General features: G+C 56.4%; 1 protein-coding gene and 2 long non-coding RNA genes across 7 annotated transcripts; 2 read left to right on the top strand and 1 right to left on the bottom strand.

The window, feature by feature from the left end:
- The first annotated feature begins 1,473 nt into the window (after nucleotides 1–1,473).
- LOC129060600 (uncharacterized) lies at nucleotides 1,474–14,956 on the top strand. Its single transcript, XR_008527398.1, has 3 exons — nucleotides 1,474–1,564; nucleotides 12,693–13,151; nucleotides 14,416–14,956. It is a non-coding gene; the product is annotated as an uncharacterized LOC129060600 (long non-coding RNA).
- Nucleotides 12,491–18,375, bottom strand: UPK3B (uroplakin 3B). 5 transcript variants are annotated; one of them, XM_002817815.4, is made up of 6 exons: nucleotides 18,287–18,371; nucleotides 17,972–18,121; nucleotides 17,149–17,374; nucleotides 15,869–15,948; nucleotides 14,925–15,054; nucleotides 12,491–13,957 (listed from the first exon to the last, which is right to left on the bottom strand). In XM_002817815.4, exons 1-6 carry the CDS (start codon nucleotides 18,369–18,371, stop codon nucleotides 13,798–13,800), a joined length of 831 nt encoding a protein of 276 aa, XP_002817861.2. In that variant the 3' UTR covers nucleotides 12,491–13,797. The 5 variants fall into 5 exon arrangements, with proteins under 5 accessions (XP_002817861.2, XP_054416318.1, XP_024105488.2 ...); XM_054560343.1 differs by having other exon boundaries at nucleotides 17,948–18,375; XM_024249720.2 differs by lacking the exon at nucleotides 15,869–15,948.
- Nucleotides 17,634–18,924, top strand: LOC129060601 (uncharacterized). Its single transcript, XR_008527399.1, has 3 exons — nucleotides 17,634–18,143; nucleotides 18,291–18,498; nucleotides 18,792–18,924. It is a non-coding gene; the product is annotated as an uncharacterized LOC129060601 (long non-coding RNA).
- The last annotated feature ends 204 nt before the right edge of the window (nucleotides 18,925–19,128 follow it).

The raw sequence follows: 19,128 nt of genomic DNA on the forward strand, positions 1-19,128 counted from the left end.
AGGCTCAAGTCATCCTCCTACCTCAGCTTCCTTAGTACCTGGGATTACAGGCACATGTCACCACAACCATCTAATTTTTAAATTTTTTACTTTTTCTTTTTGAGATGGAGTTTAGCTTTGCTGTCCAGGCTGGAGTGCAATGGCATGATCCTAGCTCACTACAACGTCTGCCTCCTGGGTTCAAGCGATTCTCCTGTCTCAGCCTCCCAAGTAGCTAGGATTACAGGTGCCCACCACCATGCCCGGCTAATTTTTGTATTTTTAGTAGAGATGGGGTTTCACCATGTTGGCCAGGCTGGTCTCGAACTCCTGACCTCAAATGATCCACCCACCTCGGCCTCCCAAAGTGCTGGGATTACAGGCATGAGCCACTGTGCCCAGCCAATTTTTATTTTTTTATTATTATTACTATTATTTTTTGAGATGGAGTTTCACTCTTGTTGCCCAGGCTGGAGTGCAATGGCTCGATCTCGACTCACTGCAACCTCCGCCTCCTGGGTTCAAGCGATTCTCCTGCCTCAGTCTCCCGAGTAGCTGGGATTACAGGCATGTGCCACCACGCCCAGCTAATTTTGTATTTTTAATAGGGACAGGGTTTCACCATGTTGGCCAGGCTGGTCTTGAACTCCTGACCTCAGATGATCCACCCACCTCGACCTCCCAAAGTGCTGAGATTACAGGCATGAGCCACTGTGCTCAGCCCCAATTATTTTTTGAAGATAATAGGGACATCTCCTTGCTCTCTGTGTCTGGCCAAGTAGCCCTGGGTGACACTCGTTTTTTTATTTGGTTTTTTTTTTGTTTGTTTGTTTGTTTTTGAGACAGAGTCTCGCTCTGTTGCCCAGCCTGGAGTCCAATGCCATGGTCTCGGCTCACTGCAATCTCCGCCTCCTGGGTTCAAGTGATTCTCCTGCCTCAGCCTCCCAAGGAGCTGGGACTACAGGCATGTGCCACCACACCTGGCTAATGTTTTTATTTTTAGTAGAGACGGGATTTCGCCATGTTGGCCAGGCTGGTCTCGAACTCCTGACCTCATGATCCACCTGCCTCGGCCTCCCAAAGTGCTGGGATTACAGGCGTGCGTCACCGTGCCCTGCCATGACACTCGTTTTATAGCATTAGGCTGGTGACCAGAATGTCACAGCTTCTGGGCAGAGGCCAGCTTCCATGCTGTGTCCCATCTTCCTAGTGCAGATGTCCCCAGCTGCAGTGAGTACCAGTGTGAGGGACTGGGCTCCAGACGCCCAGAGGGGCCAGAGGAATGGCCAAGCCAAGCTCTCAGGAGTAGCCGATTCCCCAGCACCTGCCTGCCCATGCACCTTTGGGGTGACTCATGAGACAGGGTGGGGCTCCCACCTGCCCTCTCCCAAAAGGCAATCAGCTATAAAGGCTCTCAGAGGCCCACCCAACCCCAGGTCATCAAACAAGGCCCCAGCTCCATGGCAACCATTATACTCATTCATCAAGGAGGAGCAGAGGGAGGTGCTTCCTGGTTCACCTCACCCTCAGCAGAGACAGACCCCAGATCTGGGCCCAGGACTTTGTGCGGGAAGGGGAAATGCAGGTGACTCAGCCCCTACTCCTCCATCAACTCGGCCTCAGGCCTCTCCCCAGACCCTGATGGAGATCTGTCTGTGATAATAATATCAAGAGGAAAAGGCCCCACGTTCATCCATCCCACCCTGGCTCTGACTTTTTTGTTTTGTTTTGTTTTTTGAGACAAAGTCTCGCCCTGTCCCTGAGGCATGATCTTGGCTCACTGCAACCTCTGCCTCCCAGGTTCAAGTGACTGTCATGCCTCAGCCTCCTGAGTAGCTGGGATTACAGGCATGCACCACTACACCTGGTTAACTCTTGTATTTTTGGTAGAGACGAGGTTTTGCCCATGTTGGCCACGCTGGTCTCGAACTCTTGGCCTCAAGTGATTGGCCTACCTCGGCCTCTCAAAGTGCTGGGGTTAGAGGTGTGAGCCACCGCGCCCGGGCCTTTTTGTTTCTTTTTTTATTATTATTCTGTTATTTTATTTTTATTTATTTTTTGAGACGGAATTTCATTCTTGTTGCTCAGACTGGAGTGCAATGGCATGATCTCAGCTCACTGCAACCTCCGCCTCCTGGGTTCAAGTGATTCTCCCACCTCAGCCTCCTGAGTAGCTGGGATTACAGGTGCTCACCACCATCCCCGACTAGTTTTTTTTAAGATGGAGTTTTGCTCTTGTTGCTCAGGCTGGAGTGCAGTGGCATGATCTTGGCTCACTGTAACCTCCACCTCCCGGGTTCAGGTGATCCTCCTGCCTCAGCCTCCTGAGTAGCTGGGACTACAGGCGCATGCCACCATGCCTGGCTAATTTTTGTATTTTTAGGAGAGACAAGGTTTCACCATGTTGGCCAGGCTGATCTTGAACTCCTACCCTCAGGTGATCTGCCACCTCAGCCTCCCAAAGTGCTGGGATTACAGGCATGAGCCACCATGCCCTGCAAATTGTCTCTTGCTGCATAACAAATGCCTCCAAAACTCTGAGGCTTAAAGCAATGCTACCTTATCTCTCGAGGTTCTGTAGGTGGGCTGGGCTGGGCTGGGCTTAGCTGGGAGGTTCTTCAGCTAAGTACGGCATCAGCATTAGCTGGGGCTACTCATGCAGCTACAGGCAGCTGGGAGCTGGGCTTCACTCACGTGTTTGGGATGGCTGGAACAGCTAAGGACTGGCTGGATCTCTCTCTCTCTCTCTCTCTTTCTCTCTCTCCCTCTCTTTTTCTCTCTCTCTCTGTCTCCATGAGTCCCTCATTATTCAGTGGTCCAGCCCAAGCTTGTTTACCTGGCAGGAAGAATTCTGAAAGGGCAAAAATGGAAGTTGCCAGCCCTCCAGTCACAAGTCCCAGGTAGACATGAATTTTGAGGGGACACTATTCAACCAAATGCAGGGGGCTAGGGCTTTTGGGGTGCTCAGTGAGGAGGTTACTGTGGTCGGCCAGGCAACAGAGCAGAGTGGTGGCAGCAAAGACCCTCTCTAACTTCATTTTCCATACTGGGGCTGTGCAGAAGTTCTAGCCTGAGAAAGGGCCCAACTTCCATGGCTCCAAGTTTTCCTAAAGTTCTGATGCCTTCTGTGCTGAAGCTCAATTGGCCAGACACTGGCTAGAGTGATGATCTTAGAGGACAAGTGGTGGATCCCAAGTGCTACCAGGCACCCCTGCCCTGACCCTGGGAGCAGATGGGTCAGGTGTTTGTGGGAGAAGTTGTCCCCCAGGGCCTGGCTTACGTCCCCCTCACTGCTCTGCCCAGGATCACCCTCCCTGCCGCTCACACCACCTCAGCCACTGAAGATCTTCCTCAACCCAGTCTGCTCATCTTGCTTGGGCATCCTCTGCATGGTCCAGCTTCTTGGGGGTGGCATTCAGGGCCTTCCACCCCTTTCCCAGGCCATATCTCTTACCACACCCTCTTGACCTCCCCAGTTCCACATCCCTTGCCCCGGTCAGCTGAGCCTTTCCACAAACCCACTGTGTTGCCCAGTTCCTAGTTTGTTTGTTTTGAGACAGAGGGTCTCGTTCTGTTGCCCAGACTGGAGTGCAGTGGTGCAATCTTGGCTCACTGCAACCTCTGCCTCCTGGGTTCAAGCGATTCTCCTGCCTCAGCCTCCTGAGTAGCTGGGATTCCAGGCATGCGCCACCACGCCTGGCTCATTTTTATATTTTTAGTAGAGACGGGGATTCACCACGTTGGCCAGGCTGGTCTTGAACTCCTCAGCTCAAGCAAACTACCTGCCTTGGCCTCTCAAAGTGCTGGGATTACAGGCGTGAGCCACTGTGCCTGGCTAATGGCCAATTATTTATCTCCCTTCCCTCCATCTTCAACAGGGGCTCCAGCTCCAATGCCACCTCCTCCAGGAAGTCCTCCTTGCACCTCTGCCCCACATTAGGCTGGGCCAGGTGTCTCCCTTGGGCTCCCAGCACTGCCTGTGTTGCCCCCATCATAGCTCCTCTCCCCTGCACCACACTTTCTAGGCCAGGTCCTATCTGGACCCCCAGTTCTGTCTGGCAGGGGACCCCAAGACAAAGAAGCACCCAGATACATTTGACAATCTGATCCTGCTCACAACTCGCCACCCCTCCTGCCCAGCTCAGCCTCTCCAGCCCCCAGCCCGAGTGTCCCCTGACCTAGGGCTCTCCCACTGGCCTGAACCCCTGGAATCAGGGCTGAGACAGGGCTCCAGGTACAGGGGCAGGGAGGGCGTAGCTGAGACCAGAGCTGCCATGAAAGCCTCTTGGGGACGTTGGCCCCCCTCCCCTGGGGAATGAAAGGTGGGGGCAGAGGAGGGAGGGAGCGGCCAGGATGATTAATGGGACATTTCTCTCTGTCCCTCAGGGGGAGAAGCCAGGGAGAAGAATGGTTGTCAAGGGCAACACATTCTTTCCAGGCTAACTCTCATGTGTCACTCACATCACAGGGAGTGGGGTTTCGGGGAGGCTGGACTGCAGCGTGGGCCCAAAGGGACCTTGGAGATCTTCTAGGTAGAACGCCCATTTTACAGAGGGGAAACTGAGGCCGGGGAGACAGGCATGGTGCCCCGGTGGGGCTTACACAAAAAATGAGGCTTAAAAAAGGGGCAATCCTGGGCTGGGCACGGTGGTTCATGGCTGTAATACCAGCACTTTGGGAGGCAAAGGTGGGAGGATCACTTGAGGTCAGGAGATCAAGACCAGCCTGGCCAACATGGTGAGACCCCATCACTACTAAAAATACAAAAATTAGCCGGCCATGGTGGAGGGCGCCTGTAATCCCTAATCCCAGCTACTTGGGAGGCTGAGGTAGGAGAATTGCCTGAACCCAGGGATGGGCATGAGCCACCGCGTCTGGCCAAGCATACGAATTTTGAAGGAACACAATTCAGTCTGTAGCAGGGGGGGTGCCTCTCCCATGAGTGGGACGCTCTCTAAGGACAGAGACTGGACCCGAGCCCTCCGCTGAGCCCATGGGTCTTAGACTGGGTCTAGATCTGTTGTCCTGCCCAACAGTGGCTGCTCCAGGGGATCAGGGGTGGCTGCCAAATGAGCAGTCAGGCGTGTCCCTCAGCTCCTGTTTCTTTCTGGCCTCTTCTCAGAAGGTGGTGCCATCCTGCTCTCCACCATAGTCTGGGCAGCTTCCCAGGCTGCTGTGGGCAGAGATCAGAGGCAGATCCAGGGAGGCAGTGGGCTGGGCTGTTGGGGGCCACTGCCCTGCAGTGTCGCCAGGAGTGGAGATGCCCAGCTATGACCCTCTATGGACAGTGGGGAGGCCAATCTCTGCAGAGTGACCTTGTGTCCCCAGGCCTGGGGAGGGGATGGGAGGCTCTGAGGTGGCGGCTGTGCATGGTCAAAGTGACAGCTTAGGCCGGATGTGGTAGCTCACACCTGTAATTCCAGCACTTTGGGAGGCTGAGAGGGAAGGATTGCTTGAGCCCAGAATGTGAAGACCAGGGTGGGCAATGCAGTGAGACCCCGTCTCTACAAAAAATTTTAAAATTAGCTGGATGTGGTGGTGCATGCCTGTAGTCCCAGCTACTTGGGAGGTTGAGGTGGGAGGACCACTTGAGCTGAGAAGTTCGAGGCTGCAGTGAGTGAGCCCTGATGGTACCACTGTACTCCAGCCTGGGCAACAGAGTGAGACCCTGTCAAAAAAAATAAAAATAAAAAAAAGAAATCGGCAAAATGAGAGGTGAGTAACAAAGCTGAGGAAAGGCAACAGCCAGAGCATCTTTTTTGTTTGTTTGTTGTTTTTTTTTTTTTTTTTTTTTTTTGAGACAGAGTCTCGCTCTGTCGCCCAGGCTGGAGTGCAGTGGCTCAATCTCGGCTCACTGCAAGCTCCGCCTCCCGGGTTCACGCCATTCTCCTGCCTCAGCCTCCCGAGTAGCTGGGACTACAGGTGCCTGCCACCATGCCCAGCTAATTTTTTTGTATTGTTTTTAGTAGAGACGGGGTTTCACCCTATTAGCCAGGATGGTCTTGATCTCCTGATCTTGTGATCCACCCGTCTTGGCCTCCCAAAGTGCTGGGATTACAGACGTGAGCCACCGTGCCTAGCCAGCAAACCATTTTTTGTTTGTAAAGTTGGGATCTTGCTATGTTACTCAGAGTGGTCTCCAACTCCTGGCCTCAAGTGATCCTCCTGCCTTGGCCTCCCAAAGTGCTGGGATTACAGACGTGAGCCACCGTGCCTGGCCAGCAAACCATTTTTTGTTTGTAAAGTTGGGATCTTGCTATGTTACTCAGAGTGGTCTCCAACTCCTGGCCTCAAGTGATCCTCCTGCCTTGGCCTCCCAAAGTGCTGGGATTACAGACGTGAGCCACAACGCCCAGCCAATGCTCACAGTTTTAAATGTCTAATTACAAAATGAAAAACATGCTGTGAAGGAAAAGGACACAGCTCTCAGAGAGCTGAGAGTTCAGAAAGGGCTTCCCTGAAGAGAGACAAGGGAAGGGCAAGAGGAAGAGGCGCCTGGGGGAGGAGCCGTCTATGGACAGGGAAGGACAAGGGCAAAGGCAGGGCGTTCTAAACAAGGGTCTGTGTGGCTGGAACAGTGGCAGCAAGAGAAGGCTTATGGGGGTACCATGACTGAGATGATGAACTTAGATTATGTTTTTATTTATTTACTTATTTTGAGCAAGGGTCTTGCTCTGTTTCCCAGGCTGGAGTGCAGTGGAGTGATCATAGCTCACTGCAGCCTTGACCTCCCAGGCTCAAGCGATCCTCCCATCTCAGCCTCCCGAGTAGCTGGGACTACAGGTGTGCAACACCATGCCTGGATAATTTTTTTTTTTCCCTGTGACAGAGTATCACTCTGTCGCTCAGGCTGGAGTGCAGTGGTGCGATCTCGGCTCATTGCAACCTCTGCCTCCTGGGTTCAAGCAATTCTTGTGCCTCAGCTTCCCAAGTAGCTGGGACTACAGGTGTGCGCCAGCATGCCAATTTTTGTATTTTTTAATGGAGATGGGGTTTCGCCATGTTGGTCAGGCTGGTCTCAAACTCATGGCCTCTGGTGATCCGCCCACCTCAGCCTCCCAAAGTGTTGAGATTACAGGAGTGAGCCACCACACCTAGCCTATGCCTGGAAAACTTTTTTTTTTTTTGAGACGGAGTCTCGCTCTGTTGCCCAGGCTGGAGTGCAGTGGCGTGATCTTGACTCACTGCAACCTCTGCCTCCCAGCAATTCTCCTGCCTCAGCCTCCCGAGTAGCTGAGACTACAGGTGCTTGCCACCACGCCCAGCTAATTTTTGTATTTTTTTTAGTAGAGATGGGGTTTCACCACGTTGGGCAGGCTGGTCTTGAACTCCTGACCTCAAGGGATCCACCCGCCTCGGCCTCCCAAAGTGCTGGGATTACAGGCGTGAGCCACTGCACCCGGCCCACCTGGATAACTTCTAAAAATATTTCATAGAGATTAGATGTCAGTATGTTTTATTTTGTTTTGTTTTGTTTTGTTTTGTTGAGACAGAGTCTCGCTCTGTCATCCAGGCTGGAGTGCAGTGGCATGATCTCAGCTCACTGCAACCTCCACCTCCCAGGTTCAAGCAATTCTCCTGCCTCAGCCTCCCAAGTAGCTGAGATTACAGGTGCCCATCACCACGCCTGGCCAATTTTTCTATTTTTAGTAGAGATGGCATTTCACCATGTTGTTCAGGCTGGTCTCAAACTCCTGACCTCAAGTGATCCGCCTGCCTTGGCCTCCCAAAGTGCTGGGATTAGGGGCATGAGCCACTGTGCCCGACTGGATCTCTTTATGTTGCCCAGGCTGGTCTCGAATTCCTGGCCTCCCAAATTGATCCTCCTGCCTTGGCCTCCCAAAGTGCTAGGATTACAGACGTGAGCCACCACACCTGTCTGAACCTAGATTCTCTTCTTGCAGTGTGAAGTTCCTGAATGTTGGGAGCAGAGGTGCAATGTGATCAGGTTTAGAACCTGGTCCTGGCTGGGCGCAGTGGCTCACACCTGTAATCCCAGCACTTTGGGAGGTCGAGGTGGGTGGATCACCCAAGGTCAGGAGTTTGAGACCAGCCTGGCCAACATGGTGAAACCCCGTCTACTAAAAATACAAAAAAATTAGCCAGGCACGGTGGTGCACGTGTATAGTCTCAGCTACCTGGGAGGCTGAGGCAGGAGAATCATTTGAACCTGGGAGCTGGAGGTTGCAGTGAGCCGAGATCGCACCACTGCACTCCAGCCTAGGCGACAGAGTGAGATTCTATCTTAAAAAAAAAAGAAAAGAAAAGAACAAAGAACCTGGTCCCTCTGGATACTGAGAGGGGAATGGGCGACGGGCAGGAGTGGACATGGAGAGTTCAGCTAGAGAGAAGCCAGGGACACGGACATCCCAGCGGGAGACCAAGGTGGCTCTTGCTTGGGGATTGCAGGGAAGATGGAGAGAAACGGGTGGCTTAGACACTCCAGGGAGGTAAAGCGATCGCTGGAAGTGAGAATGAGGGAAGGGTGCTTTCTGGCTGCCTGTGCCCACCTGCTGCCATCCAAATTCCTTTGATGTTTGGCCTGCTGAGTCATCTGCAAGTCATTACCCCACAACAGTTGCTGTTTTTCCTTTTTAACAATGCATTTGTTTCGAACCATTGAGCCATTATGTTCCAGGCCAATGGATTTTGTGGTGTTTCCCCAACTACACAGTCCTGGGGAATATTTTAAATGCCATTTAATAAAAAGTTCTGCACGGTGCCGTTCCCATGGACGTGTTCTGCTCAAAGCCGTCACGAGCTAGTACTCAAGGGGATGGGGTTCGGCTGAGGACCCTCTTGGGTGTGACTCTGCTGGGCAGAACGCCCTGGCACAGCTCCCCAGGGCCTGATGTGACTTTGCCTGTGCTGGGCAGTGCCCTTGGGTTCGTCTTTTTTTTTTTTTTCTTCAGACAGAGTCTCGCTGTGTTGCCCAGACAGGAGTGCAGTGGTATGATCTCGGTTCACTGCAACCTCCGCCTCCCGGATTCAAGCGATTCTCCTGCCTCAGCCTCCCGAGTAGCTGGGACTACAGGCACGAGCCACCGCATCTGGCTATTTTTTGTATTTTTAGTAGAGACGGGGTTTTGCCATGGTGCCCAGGCTGGTCTCAAATTCCTGAGCTTAAGTGATCCACCCGCCTCAGCCACCCAAAGTGCTGGGATTACAGGCGTGAGCCACCATGCCCCGTCTTGTCTTTCAAAAATATTAAGGATATATTAATGTTCTTGTGGAACACACTTGCCGTTAAGATGACATCCCCAGAACCCCTTTTCCTGGGGCCGTAAAGCAAACCGGGGTGGTTCACTCACTTGCAAAGCACAGAAGACCCCAATTTTTGCATTCACGCCCAGGCCACATCAGAAACTGGGCATGGCCTCTTCCCTCTGCCTCATCTCCCAATTCCTGCGGCCACCTCCTGCATATTTCTGGAATCCAACTCTTCCTCTCCAATCCTCTTTGTCTGCCCTGGTTCAGATCTTGTTCTTCCCAGCCCACAATCCCTGCTGCCACCCCTTGGCCACCATGGGTGCCACTGCAGAGCAGGACCGTATACATCCCTGGTCTCTCTGAATAGCTCTCTCTCCTCCTCTCTCCTTCTTCCCTCTTTTTAAAAAAACTTTTTAGAGATGGGGTCTTGCTGTGTTGCCCAGGCTGGTTTTGAACTCTTAGGCTCAAGAGATCCTCCTGCCTCAGCCTCCTTCTTCCATTTGCCCTTCAAAATTCAGCTCAAGGCCGGGCATGGTGGTTGTCACCTGTAATGCCAGCACTTTGGGAGGCTGAGGTGGGAGGATCCGTTGAACTCAAGAGTTTAAGACCAGCCTGGCCAACATGGTGAAACCCTGTCTCTACTAAAAATACAAACAAATTAGCCAGGCATGATGGCAGGCGCCTGTAATCCCAGCTACTCGGGAGGCTGAGGCAGGAGAATCACTTGAACCCAGGAGGCGGAGGTTGCAATGAGCCAAGATCACGCCACTGCACTCCAATCTGGACAACAGGGCAAGACTCCGTCTCAAAAGACAAGAAAAGAAAAGAGAAGAGAAGAAGAAAAGAGAAGAGAAAAAAAAAGAGTCAGCTCAGAAATAACCCCAGGGACCAGGCGTGGTGGCTCATACCTGTAATCCCAGCATTTTGGGAGGCTAAGGCAGGTGGATCACCTGAGGTCAGGAGTTCGAGACCAGCCTGGCCAACATGGTGAAATTTCGTCTCTATTAAAAATACAAAAATTAGGGGCCGGGTGTAGTGGCAGGCGCCTGTAATCCCAGCTACTCTAGAGGCTGAGGCAGTAGAATTGCTTGAACCCAGGAGGCGGAGGTTGCAGTGACCTGATATCATACTGTTGCACTCCATCCTGGGCGACAAGAGCAGCCTGGGCGACAAGAGCAAAACTCGGTCCCCCCCCCAAAAAAAAAAAAAAAAAAAAAGAAAAAGAAAAAGAAAAAGAAGAGAAAGAAAGAAATAACCCCTAGGAAGCCCCCTTGGCTCTCGGTGTGGGCCAGTAGCCTCCCCTGGGCTCCTGGACTATGATTCAGTCTTTACACCCTAGGTTCCAAGATCTGTTTAGAGGGTGTTTCCAAAGTCAAGTTCCAGGCGGCTCCTGAGGGTGCCGGCAGCTCCTCAGTGGGCACAGAGAGGCTGTGCAGAAGGGAGGGGCAGCTGCAGGCTCGCACGGGAAGTCCCTGGCGCTGCGCCTGGCATCAGCACGGATTCTGACAGTAAGAACAAACACAGAAGGGCCCCAGGACACGCAAAAGCCTGTGGCCAACATGGCGAAACCCCATCTCTATTGAAAGTACAAAAATTAGCTGGGCGTGGTGGGGGTCACCCGTGATCCCAGCGATTCAGGAGACCAAGGCTCGAGAATCACTTGAACCTGGGAGGTGGAGGTTGCGGTGAGCAGAGATCGCGCCACAGCACTCCAGCCTGGGCGACAGAGTGAGACTCCACCTTAAAAAAAAAAAAAAAAAAAAAAAGTCATGGCAATCCTGCCCCAGCTGGTCCTTGAACCCTGGGAGGATTCATTCATCTTTTCACACAGCAAACACCAACGGCCCCCTCCTTCTCCCTGTCATACCCCTCCGGGGCTGGGCCCCTAGCTGACTGTCTTGGGTCTGGATAGAACAGCGTGAGGCAGTCTCTGCTGGGGGTCACTGATAGGGAGGTGGTCTTTTAACCTGTCTTTTTTTTTTGAGACGGAGTCTTGCTCTGTCGTCCAAGTTGGAGTGCAGTGGCACGATCTCGGCTCACTGCAACCTCTATTTCCCAGGTTCGAGTGATTCTCCTGCCTCAGCCTGCCAAGTAGCTGGGATTACAGGCACCCACCACCACACCGGGCTAATTTTTGTATTTTTAACAGAGACAGAGTTTCACCATGTTGGCCAGGCTGCTCTCAAACCCCTGACCTCAAGTGATCCGCCTGCCCTGGCCTCCCAAAGTTGGGATTACAGGCGCGAGACACTAAGCCCGTCTGTTAACTCTCTCTCAATTCCAGGCAGAGGGACCTGGGCTCCACTGTAGTGGGGTTTTTTTTTGTTTGTTTGTTTGTGTGTTTTGTTTTGTTTTGTTTTTGAGATGGAGTCTTGCTCTGTCACCCAAACTGGAGGGCAGTGGCAAGATCTCAGCTCACTGCAACCTCCACCTTCCGGGTTCAAGTGATTCTCCTGCTTCAGCCTTCCAAGTAGCTGGGATTACAGGCCCGCGCCACCATGCCTTGCTAGTTTTTGTATTTTTGGTAGAGACAGGGTTTTGCCACATTGGCCAGGTTGGTCTCTAACTCCTGATCTCAAGTGATCTGCCCACCTCAGCCTCCCAAAGTACTGGGATTACAGGTGTGAGCCACTGAGCCCGGCCTGTTCGTTCAAGACAGGGTCTCACTCTATTGTCCAGGCTGGAGTGCAGTGGCATGATCACAGCTCACTGCAGCCTTAAACTCCTGGGCTCAGGTGATCCTCCTGCCTCAGCCTCCCGACTAGCTGGGACTAGAGGTGCACGCCACCAACCCTGGCTAATCTTTTTTTTCATTTTTAGTAGAGATGGAGTCTCGCTATGTTGCCCCAGCTGGTCTGGAACTCCTGGGCTCAAGTAATCCTTCTGCCTGAGCCTCTCAAAGTGCTAGGATTCCGGGTGTGAGCCATGCAATCGTGTAACTTAAAGGGGCTGGCTCCCCTGGCCAGACGTCACCTGGGACACCAAGGCATTTGACTGAATCTGTTTCTGTCTATACCTGAAGGGGTTCTGGTGGCTGGTGGGGGTGCCGGCAGCATGGAGGAGGGGCCTCCAGAGATGAGGCGCTCAAGGGCTTGCTTGGGAGGGAGCACTACCCAAACCACATACCTGGCCCTGAAACGCATGTGTGGATTTTCCTAGGAGATGGGGGCACCTCAAAGTACAAGCCGGGACAGCAATCAAGGGACAGGCTCGGGGTAACCCCATGGGGCAGAAGCTGAGCAGGGCCCTGGGCTCCCGGTATAAATTTCCTGTCCCAGCAAGGGCACCATTCAGGCCAGGGTGGGCTCCAGAACGCATTTATTCACCTCCAAAGAGGGCTGCAGACCAAGGGTCACCACCGGGCTCCCTCCGCTGGCAGGGCCTGCATGCCGGGAGCCGCGGTCACATTAGAGGGTCCGGGAGCGCAGCCCAAGGGGGGCGTGTGCAGCGGCCGTGGACAGAGTGCAGCGGGCAAGTCACTGAGCCTCAGTTTCTCTATCTAGAAAATCGCTGCGGCTGTGCGGACTGCATGGCACGCAGTGGGCTCTCAGGCGTGATTGCTCAACCCTCTGGCTTGGCGGAGGGAGGCCTAGAGTCCCGACCTCCACCGACCCCGCCAACGTGGCATCTGCTACCGCCTCCGAGGTAGAAGGGGTAGCGAATAGGAGAGCGCATGCGCACTGGCCGTGAGGCGGCCTGGCTGCGGCTCACCGGCGACCCCGAGTGGCGACGACGGGAACCACCGGCCTTGTGCACAGATGGACGCTTGAGGTTCTGCACAGACGGTCCTTCCAGGTGATGGAGGCTCCTGGGTCCTGGAGAGCCTACTGGGGTGACGGTCTAAGGGCGTGACAGACCCCCGAAGCTACAGGTCACATCTGGACACGTGGTCGTCTCAGGTCTAGAGAAGGCAGCTCCCCAAGGTCGGGACCGGCTGTGCCTGAAGCCCCAAGTCTAACACTGTATGTGGCATACAGCAGGTGCTTAATAAATGCTTGAGGGGGTGGATAAGGGCTAGAGCCATCCATATGCACAAGAGGGTTGGAGGTGTTGGCCAGAATTGGTAGTCAGATGACCATGGAGAGTCCCACTCTCAGAAAGGTGCTGTGCCCAGGGGCAGTAGAGACACCTCTGAATCCTCACCCCGCCCAGCCACTGATGTGTGGGACGGGGGACGGAGGGTGGCTCAGGTCTCATAGGCCCCAGGATGGGCTCAGCTCCCTGCATCAGGCAAAGCACAGTCCTCTGCAGGCCTCCTCCTGGGGTCTGGGAGCTTGCGCGGTCAGGGCGGCCTGTCCACATGGTCTCCAGCCTCCCTCGCAGGAGGTCAGGTGAGACAGAGGTGGGGATGGAGGTGGGGACTGGGTATCCAGCCTGCCCATGGCCCTCCCCTACACCCTCTTGAGTGCAACTTACAGATGCTTGGAGGGGGAGAGAAACCGGAAAGGCAGAGGCTGGTGCTGGGATTCCAGGCAGGGTAGGGGGTGTGCTGGTGGGGGGGAAAGGCAAGGAGCCCTGAGGGGGCCTGTGGGTGCAGGAGCTGGGACAAAGCACCATGCACACGCTCCCGGCGCCCCATCTCCCCCAGCCCCACGCAAAGAGGCCAGGCTAGGGGCTGAGGCTGGGGAGGGGGTCCAGGCCAGGCTCGCAGCCCACCGGTAGTGTGGTGGCCTCGCTGGGTGGGATGTGGTGGGTCATGTAGCGCTTGCCCATGAAGAAGCCAATCCGCAGCTGCTCCGGGGCCTCCTCCGGCCACCACAGGCTGGAGCTGGGCAGGGAGAGGAGGAGGAAGAGACGTATGTCCCTGCCACATGGGGCACGTGCTGGGTCAGGGCCTGCTCTCCTCCCTCCCAGTTCCCTCACCTGCAGTCTCTCTCTCTCTTTTTTTTTTTTTTTTTTTTTTTTTGAGATGGAGTCTGGCTCTGTCACCCAGGCTAGAGTGCGGTGGTGTGATCTAAGCTCACTGCAACCTCCGCCTCCGGGGTTCAAACGATTCTCCTGCCTCAGCCTCCCGAGTAGCTGGGATTACAGGTGCCTGCCACCACACCCGGACAATTTTTGCATTTTTAGTGGAGATGGGGTTTCACCATGTTGCTCAGGCTGGTCTTGAACTTTTGGCCTCCAGTGATCCTCCCACCTCGGCCTCCCAAAGTGCTAGGATTACAGGCGTAAGCCACTGCACCCGGCCTCACCCGCAGTCTCTGATCCCTCCTTCCTCCCTTCTAGAACCAATTGGAGGACCACCTCTCCAGGTGGCCACCCTGCCTACCCTGGCGTCAGCTTACTAAACCACCAGAGGATCCACAGACAGCAGGTGAGGCCCGGGAGGAGAAGGGCCTTGACTGAGGACACACTGAAAAGACAGGGCCCGAGTGAGGCGGGCCCTCCCGAACCTGTCCTCAGAGGGGCTGCTGGCCCCATCACTGACCCCCGAGGTGCGAGATACTCAGGGTGGGAGTTCTCTGCACAGGCCCTGGGAGGGGCACTGCCCAGCTTGAAACCACGGGGCTGGGCAAGGTGGCTCACGCCTGCAATCCTAATACTCTGGGAGGCCGAGACGGGAGGATCGCTTGAGCCCAGCAGTTCCAGACCAGCCTGGGCAACATAGCAAGTTCCTGTCTCTACCAAAAATAAAATAAACCCCATGGCATGCCTGGAGGGCTTCCAGACACTGGGACCAATTCAACAGAGGGGTTCTGGGTGGGAGAGGGGCCCGAGGGGGTGTCCCCACTCACAAGTGCACGGTAGAGGCTGCCAAGAAGGCCAAGAGTAGGAGGCCGGCCAGAGAAGAGAGGATGGAGGTAATGACGATCATGCTGCCACTTCGCCGCCCTGGCCAGGTGTCGATGGATCCGTGGTTCTTCCCTGCACACACACCAGCTGCTCAGAGGGGCTGCCCCTTGACCCCAGTGCTGGCTGTCACCTCCTCCCTTGCTCCCTCCCCACTCATGCTCGCCTAGCTTCAAGGCCTGGCTGTCTCATATCCCCAGGCACCCCCGCTAAGCCCACCCCCCTGTCCCTCTTCCTCGGGACGGCACAGCATCTGTGCTCTACCAGCCTGGACCACAGCCTCTGCCCTGCTCCTACCTTCTAGGCTGCTGCCACCCACGTGCTCATCCACTGCCCTGCTCCCTGTAGCCCAGCAGTCAAGGCCTTCAGATGACAAGACTTCCACCCCACACCCCCTGACCTCTGAAGCCGTCTCCCAGGAGACCCCCACCCCTGACACCCAGGCCGTGGCACTTGAAACTTCCTGGGTCTGGTACATTCACATTCGCCCCTTGGGGTCTGCTCAGAACTCAAGCTGGCTGCCTCCCCAGCCAGCCCCGACCCTTACCCTGACCTCCTCCACACTCTCTTCCTCCCTCCCAGCAGGGGCTGACACAGGCTGACTCCCTATAGGAGGGGGGAGGCTGTCTGTGCCCACAGTGTGGCTGGAGCCCAAGAGTTGGCAAACGCTTGCGTATGGGCCGAGATGGTGCCCCTGCCGAGGGGGCTGGCTCGGTGCCCCACTCCCCTGACATGAGGTTCCGTTGAGGGCTGGGCCCGACTTGGACATGGCCTCCAGGCCCCCAGCCCTGTGGGAGCAGGGGTGTGGCCAGCTCAGCAGAGGGTGACGAGGTGGCCCAGAGAGATGGGTGAGTCCACCGGGGGCAGCGCCCCTCCTGCCCAGCGCTACCTTGGTGGAGAGTGATGGGGTCTGACCACTTGGTCTCGGCCGTGGGTGAGCCCCTGGCATTCATCAGGAGGAACTTCACCCTGGGGATGGGAGGTGGTGGGGGAGGAGGGGAGAGCTTCAGAGGCCGGACCGCCCTGGGCAGGGCCAAGCCCCAGGCAGCTCCTCTGGGCCCCTCCCATGGATGTGGAGTGGGGGTGCCTGTCAAGAGCAGCAGCCCGTGGCCTGGCCCTGCTCTGAGAATCCCCTGAGATGTCTCCAGCCACTTGGCCTGTGCCACCACCCCCCACCCCCCTGAGCAGTTGCTCTCCAGACACCAGACCTGGGCCGGGGATGCTGGTTTAGGGGCTCTCGTTCCTAAATGTCACAAGCCAAAAGAGCAGGTGAAGGTGGCTTAGCAGGGCACATGGGCAGGGGTCCCAGGCCTCCCAGAGGGGCAGCAGTAGCCGGGGGGCGGGGGGCTCAATCACCAGCAGCCTGAGGACCCAGGGCACCAGGAGCCCCACAGAGAGGCTCGGTTTGTGTCTTTGCAGGGCTAGGAGCTCTGGAAGGTCTGGGCAGCGGGGAAGGACCTGGCAGGTTGGCATTGAAAAGAGTGGCTGAGGGGGATGGGGCGGGGCATGGAGCTGGAAGCTGAGCCAGGGTGCAGCAGCAGGGAGGGCAGAGCGTGGACCTGGAGAGTAGGTGAGAGGGCAGAGGGGGGCTGGGTGGAGCGGGGTGCTGTTCCAGCCTCACCACGCCCTGCCTTCCCGGCTTCGCCTGGCCTGGTCTTCCGGAGGCCACCCCGCCTCCTCCTGTGTCTGGAGAGTCCTGACCTGGACACACTGCCTGCTTCCCCCTCCCGGCTCCCCCTGGACATTGGCAGGCCACTTGACCTCCTGTGCCTCAGTTTCCTCATCTGTAAGAGCGAGTGGGAGCCGCCTCTCCTGCTCCCTGCCTCATACCCACGAGACTGGGTCTGAACTCGGCCCCCGAGTTTCCTGCCAGATCTGCCCGTGGTAGGGGGCCAGGGGCCTAGACTTTGGGGAAGTTGCCCCATCCCACCTTGACTAAGATCCCGCCTCCCCAGAGTGCCCACCCGCTCCTCCTGGGCCTTGCCCGGCCCCAGCTGGGGTGAGCACTGTTGCTGACTCTACAGTGGAAGGAGCCCAGGATTGCAAAGGGGAGGACCGGGGCCGGGGGACCCCTCCCTGGGAAGATGCTAGAGAGAGCATCCCTGGTCCCAGCAATGCCTCCGCCCCAAGCACAGCCCCAGTCCCAGGGCCCCAGTGGAGACCACCCACCGATAGGGTCCAGGGCCAGGGAGGGGCGCATTGCAGAAGGGCTGCTGGTGGCAGCTGTGGTCATGGCCCACCCGCAGCACAGGGGCGCCACCGCTGCCCGCCATGGGGTCGTCACAGGGTAGCCGGTCCAGAGACAGGGGCAGCGTCATGTAGTGGCCATCGGTCAGCAGCTGTGGGGAGGCCGGGATGTCAGCCAGTGTCTCTGGGTTCTGGAAGCCCCTGGAGGCTGCAGGATGAGAGAACAGATGGAGTTGGGAGGGGAGAAAGCAGCTTTGTCCTTATGAGTGGGGGTTCTGTGTTCGCCCAGTCTCCAGCCCTGACCCCCCATGCCACCTCCTTCCTCAGGGCCCCCAGAGATAGTCCAGACCCAGTCGACTTTGTTACCCCTGAAGGGGAGCTTCCCTCTGGCCTTCTGTCCCCACCCAGAGCCAGGAGTGGGGAGCAGCGGGCAGTCCCAACCTGCCCAGCCCCAGCCCCATCACAGTGCACCGGCCCTGCCCCACAGGAGGCCACATCCTCCCAGTTCGCAGCCTCGGTTCCCCATCCAAAGGAAGAACTACTTGGGTTCAGAGAAAGGGTTGCAGAGCCCTTGACAGCTGACAAACCCGCCAGTTACACTACTCCCGGGATTTGGTGCTCACTATGTGTGTATTTTTCAATACACATATTACCCCTTGAGATAAAGCCCAATTCATCCGTACCTACTCTCCCAAAGGCCCCCACAGGGGCTCAATCATTGAAGGCGCTTGCTGGTGAGGGTCTCCTAGGGCCCACCACTCTCCTCGGCCATCACCCTCACCCAGGTCCCAAGCTGTCCCCGCACCATTGCTGAAGGCCACCACGAGCCAGACGGTGTCACTGGCGCTGGCATGCCCATCGAAGACACAGCGCGGTTGCTCCAGGGAGAAGGTGGTGGCTGTGACCTTCCCTTCCAGGTCCCAGGCTGTTATCTGCGGCGTGTAGGGCACCAGCTCTGTGGCCATGGGGGACAAAAGGTGAGCCACGGAGACGGGTGTGGGGGTCCCTGGGGCTGCCTCTCCCAATCGGAGGGGGGCGGGCGCCCAGGGTCCAATCACTCCAGCAGGGCCCCCAGCCCCTTGGGTCTGGCTGGATGCGTCCATCCGGGACCCTCACTCACCCAGGTTCAGGCTGGGCCGGAGACAGTTCAACGCCAGGAGGAGCATCTGCAGCCCTAGGTGAGGCTGCCCCCAGGGTAGCCCCATGACAGCCGCCAGCACCCGGGAGGCTCAGGCTGGTCTGGCTGCCTTGGGCTGCACCCCACCCCCAACAGCTTGGCCCTGGAGAAGCTGGTTAATCAGGCTGCCCCAGGGGCTGGAAAGACCTGCAAATGTAAGTGCACCCCACCCCCTTCCTCCCAGTCCAGCCCACAGCAGGGAGGAGCTGGGGGGACTCTGGTGGGAGGCAGGCCAGTGCCCAGCCCCACTGCCAGGGCCGAGGGAGAGGGGCCACTGGAACCCCAGATGCCAGCCAGGCCATCCCGGAGCCTGGATTGGGGCCCCTCCCAGTCTCTCCGCCCTGGGGAGGAGGGTCTGGCTTTTGGAAACTTAGGCTCAGGACCACATGCCTGAGATTCCTGTGCCCCAGGTGCCAGGAGCCTCCCTCTGCCTTCTGTCCCCACCCAGAGTCAGGAGTGGGGAGTAGCAGGCAGCCCCAACCTGCCCAGCCCCATCCCCATCACAGCACGCTGGCCCTGCCCGCCACGAGGCCACATCCTCCCAGATCACAGCCTCGGATCGCAGCCTCGGTTCCCCGTCCAAAGGAAGAACAACTTGGATTCAGAGAAAGGGCTGCAGAGCCCTTGACAGCTGACAAGCCCGCCACTTAAACACTACTCCCGGGATTTGGCGCTCACTATGTGTGTATTTTTCAAGATATAACTCACATACCTTCACAGCTCAGTGGCTTAAATATATATATGTCACCCAGGGAGGGCAGTTCACAGCTAACTGGAGCCTCAAA

This window comes from Pongo abelii, chromosome 6 (genome assembly GCF_028885655.2).
Source record: "Pongo abelii isolate AG06213 chromosome 6, NHGRI_mPonAbe1-v2.0_pri, whole genome shotgun sequence".
NCBI classification, from domain to species: domain Eukaryota; kingdom Metazoa; phylum Chordata; class Mammalia; order Primates; family Hominidae; genus Pongo; species Pongo abelii.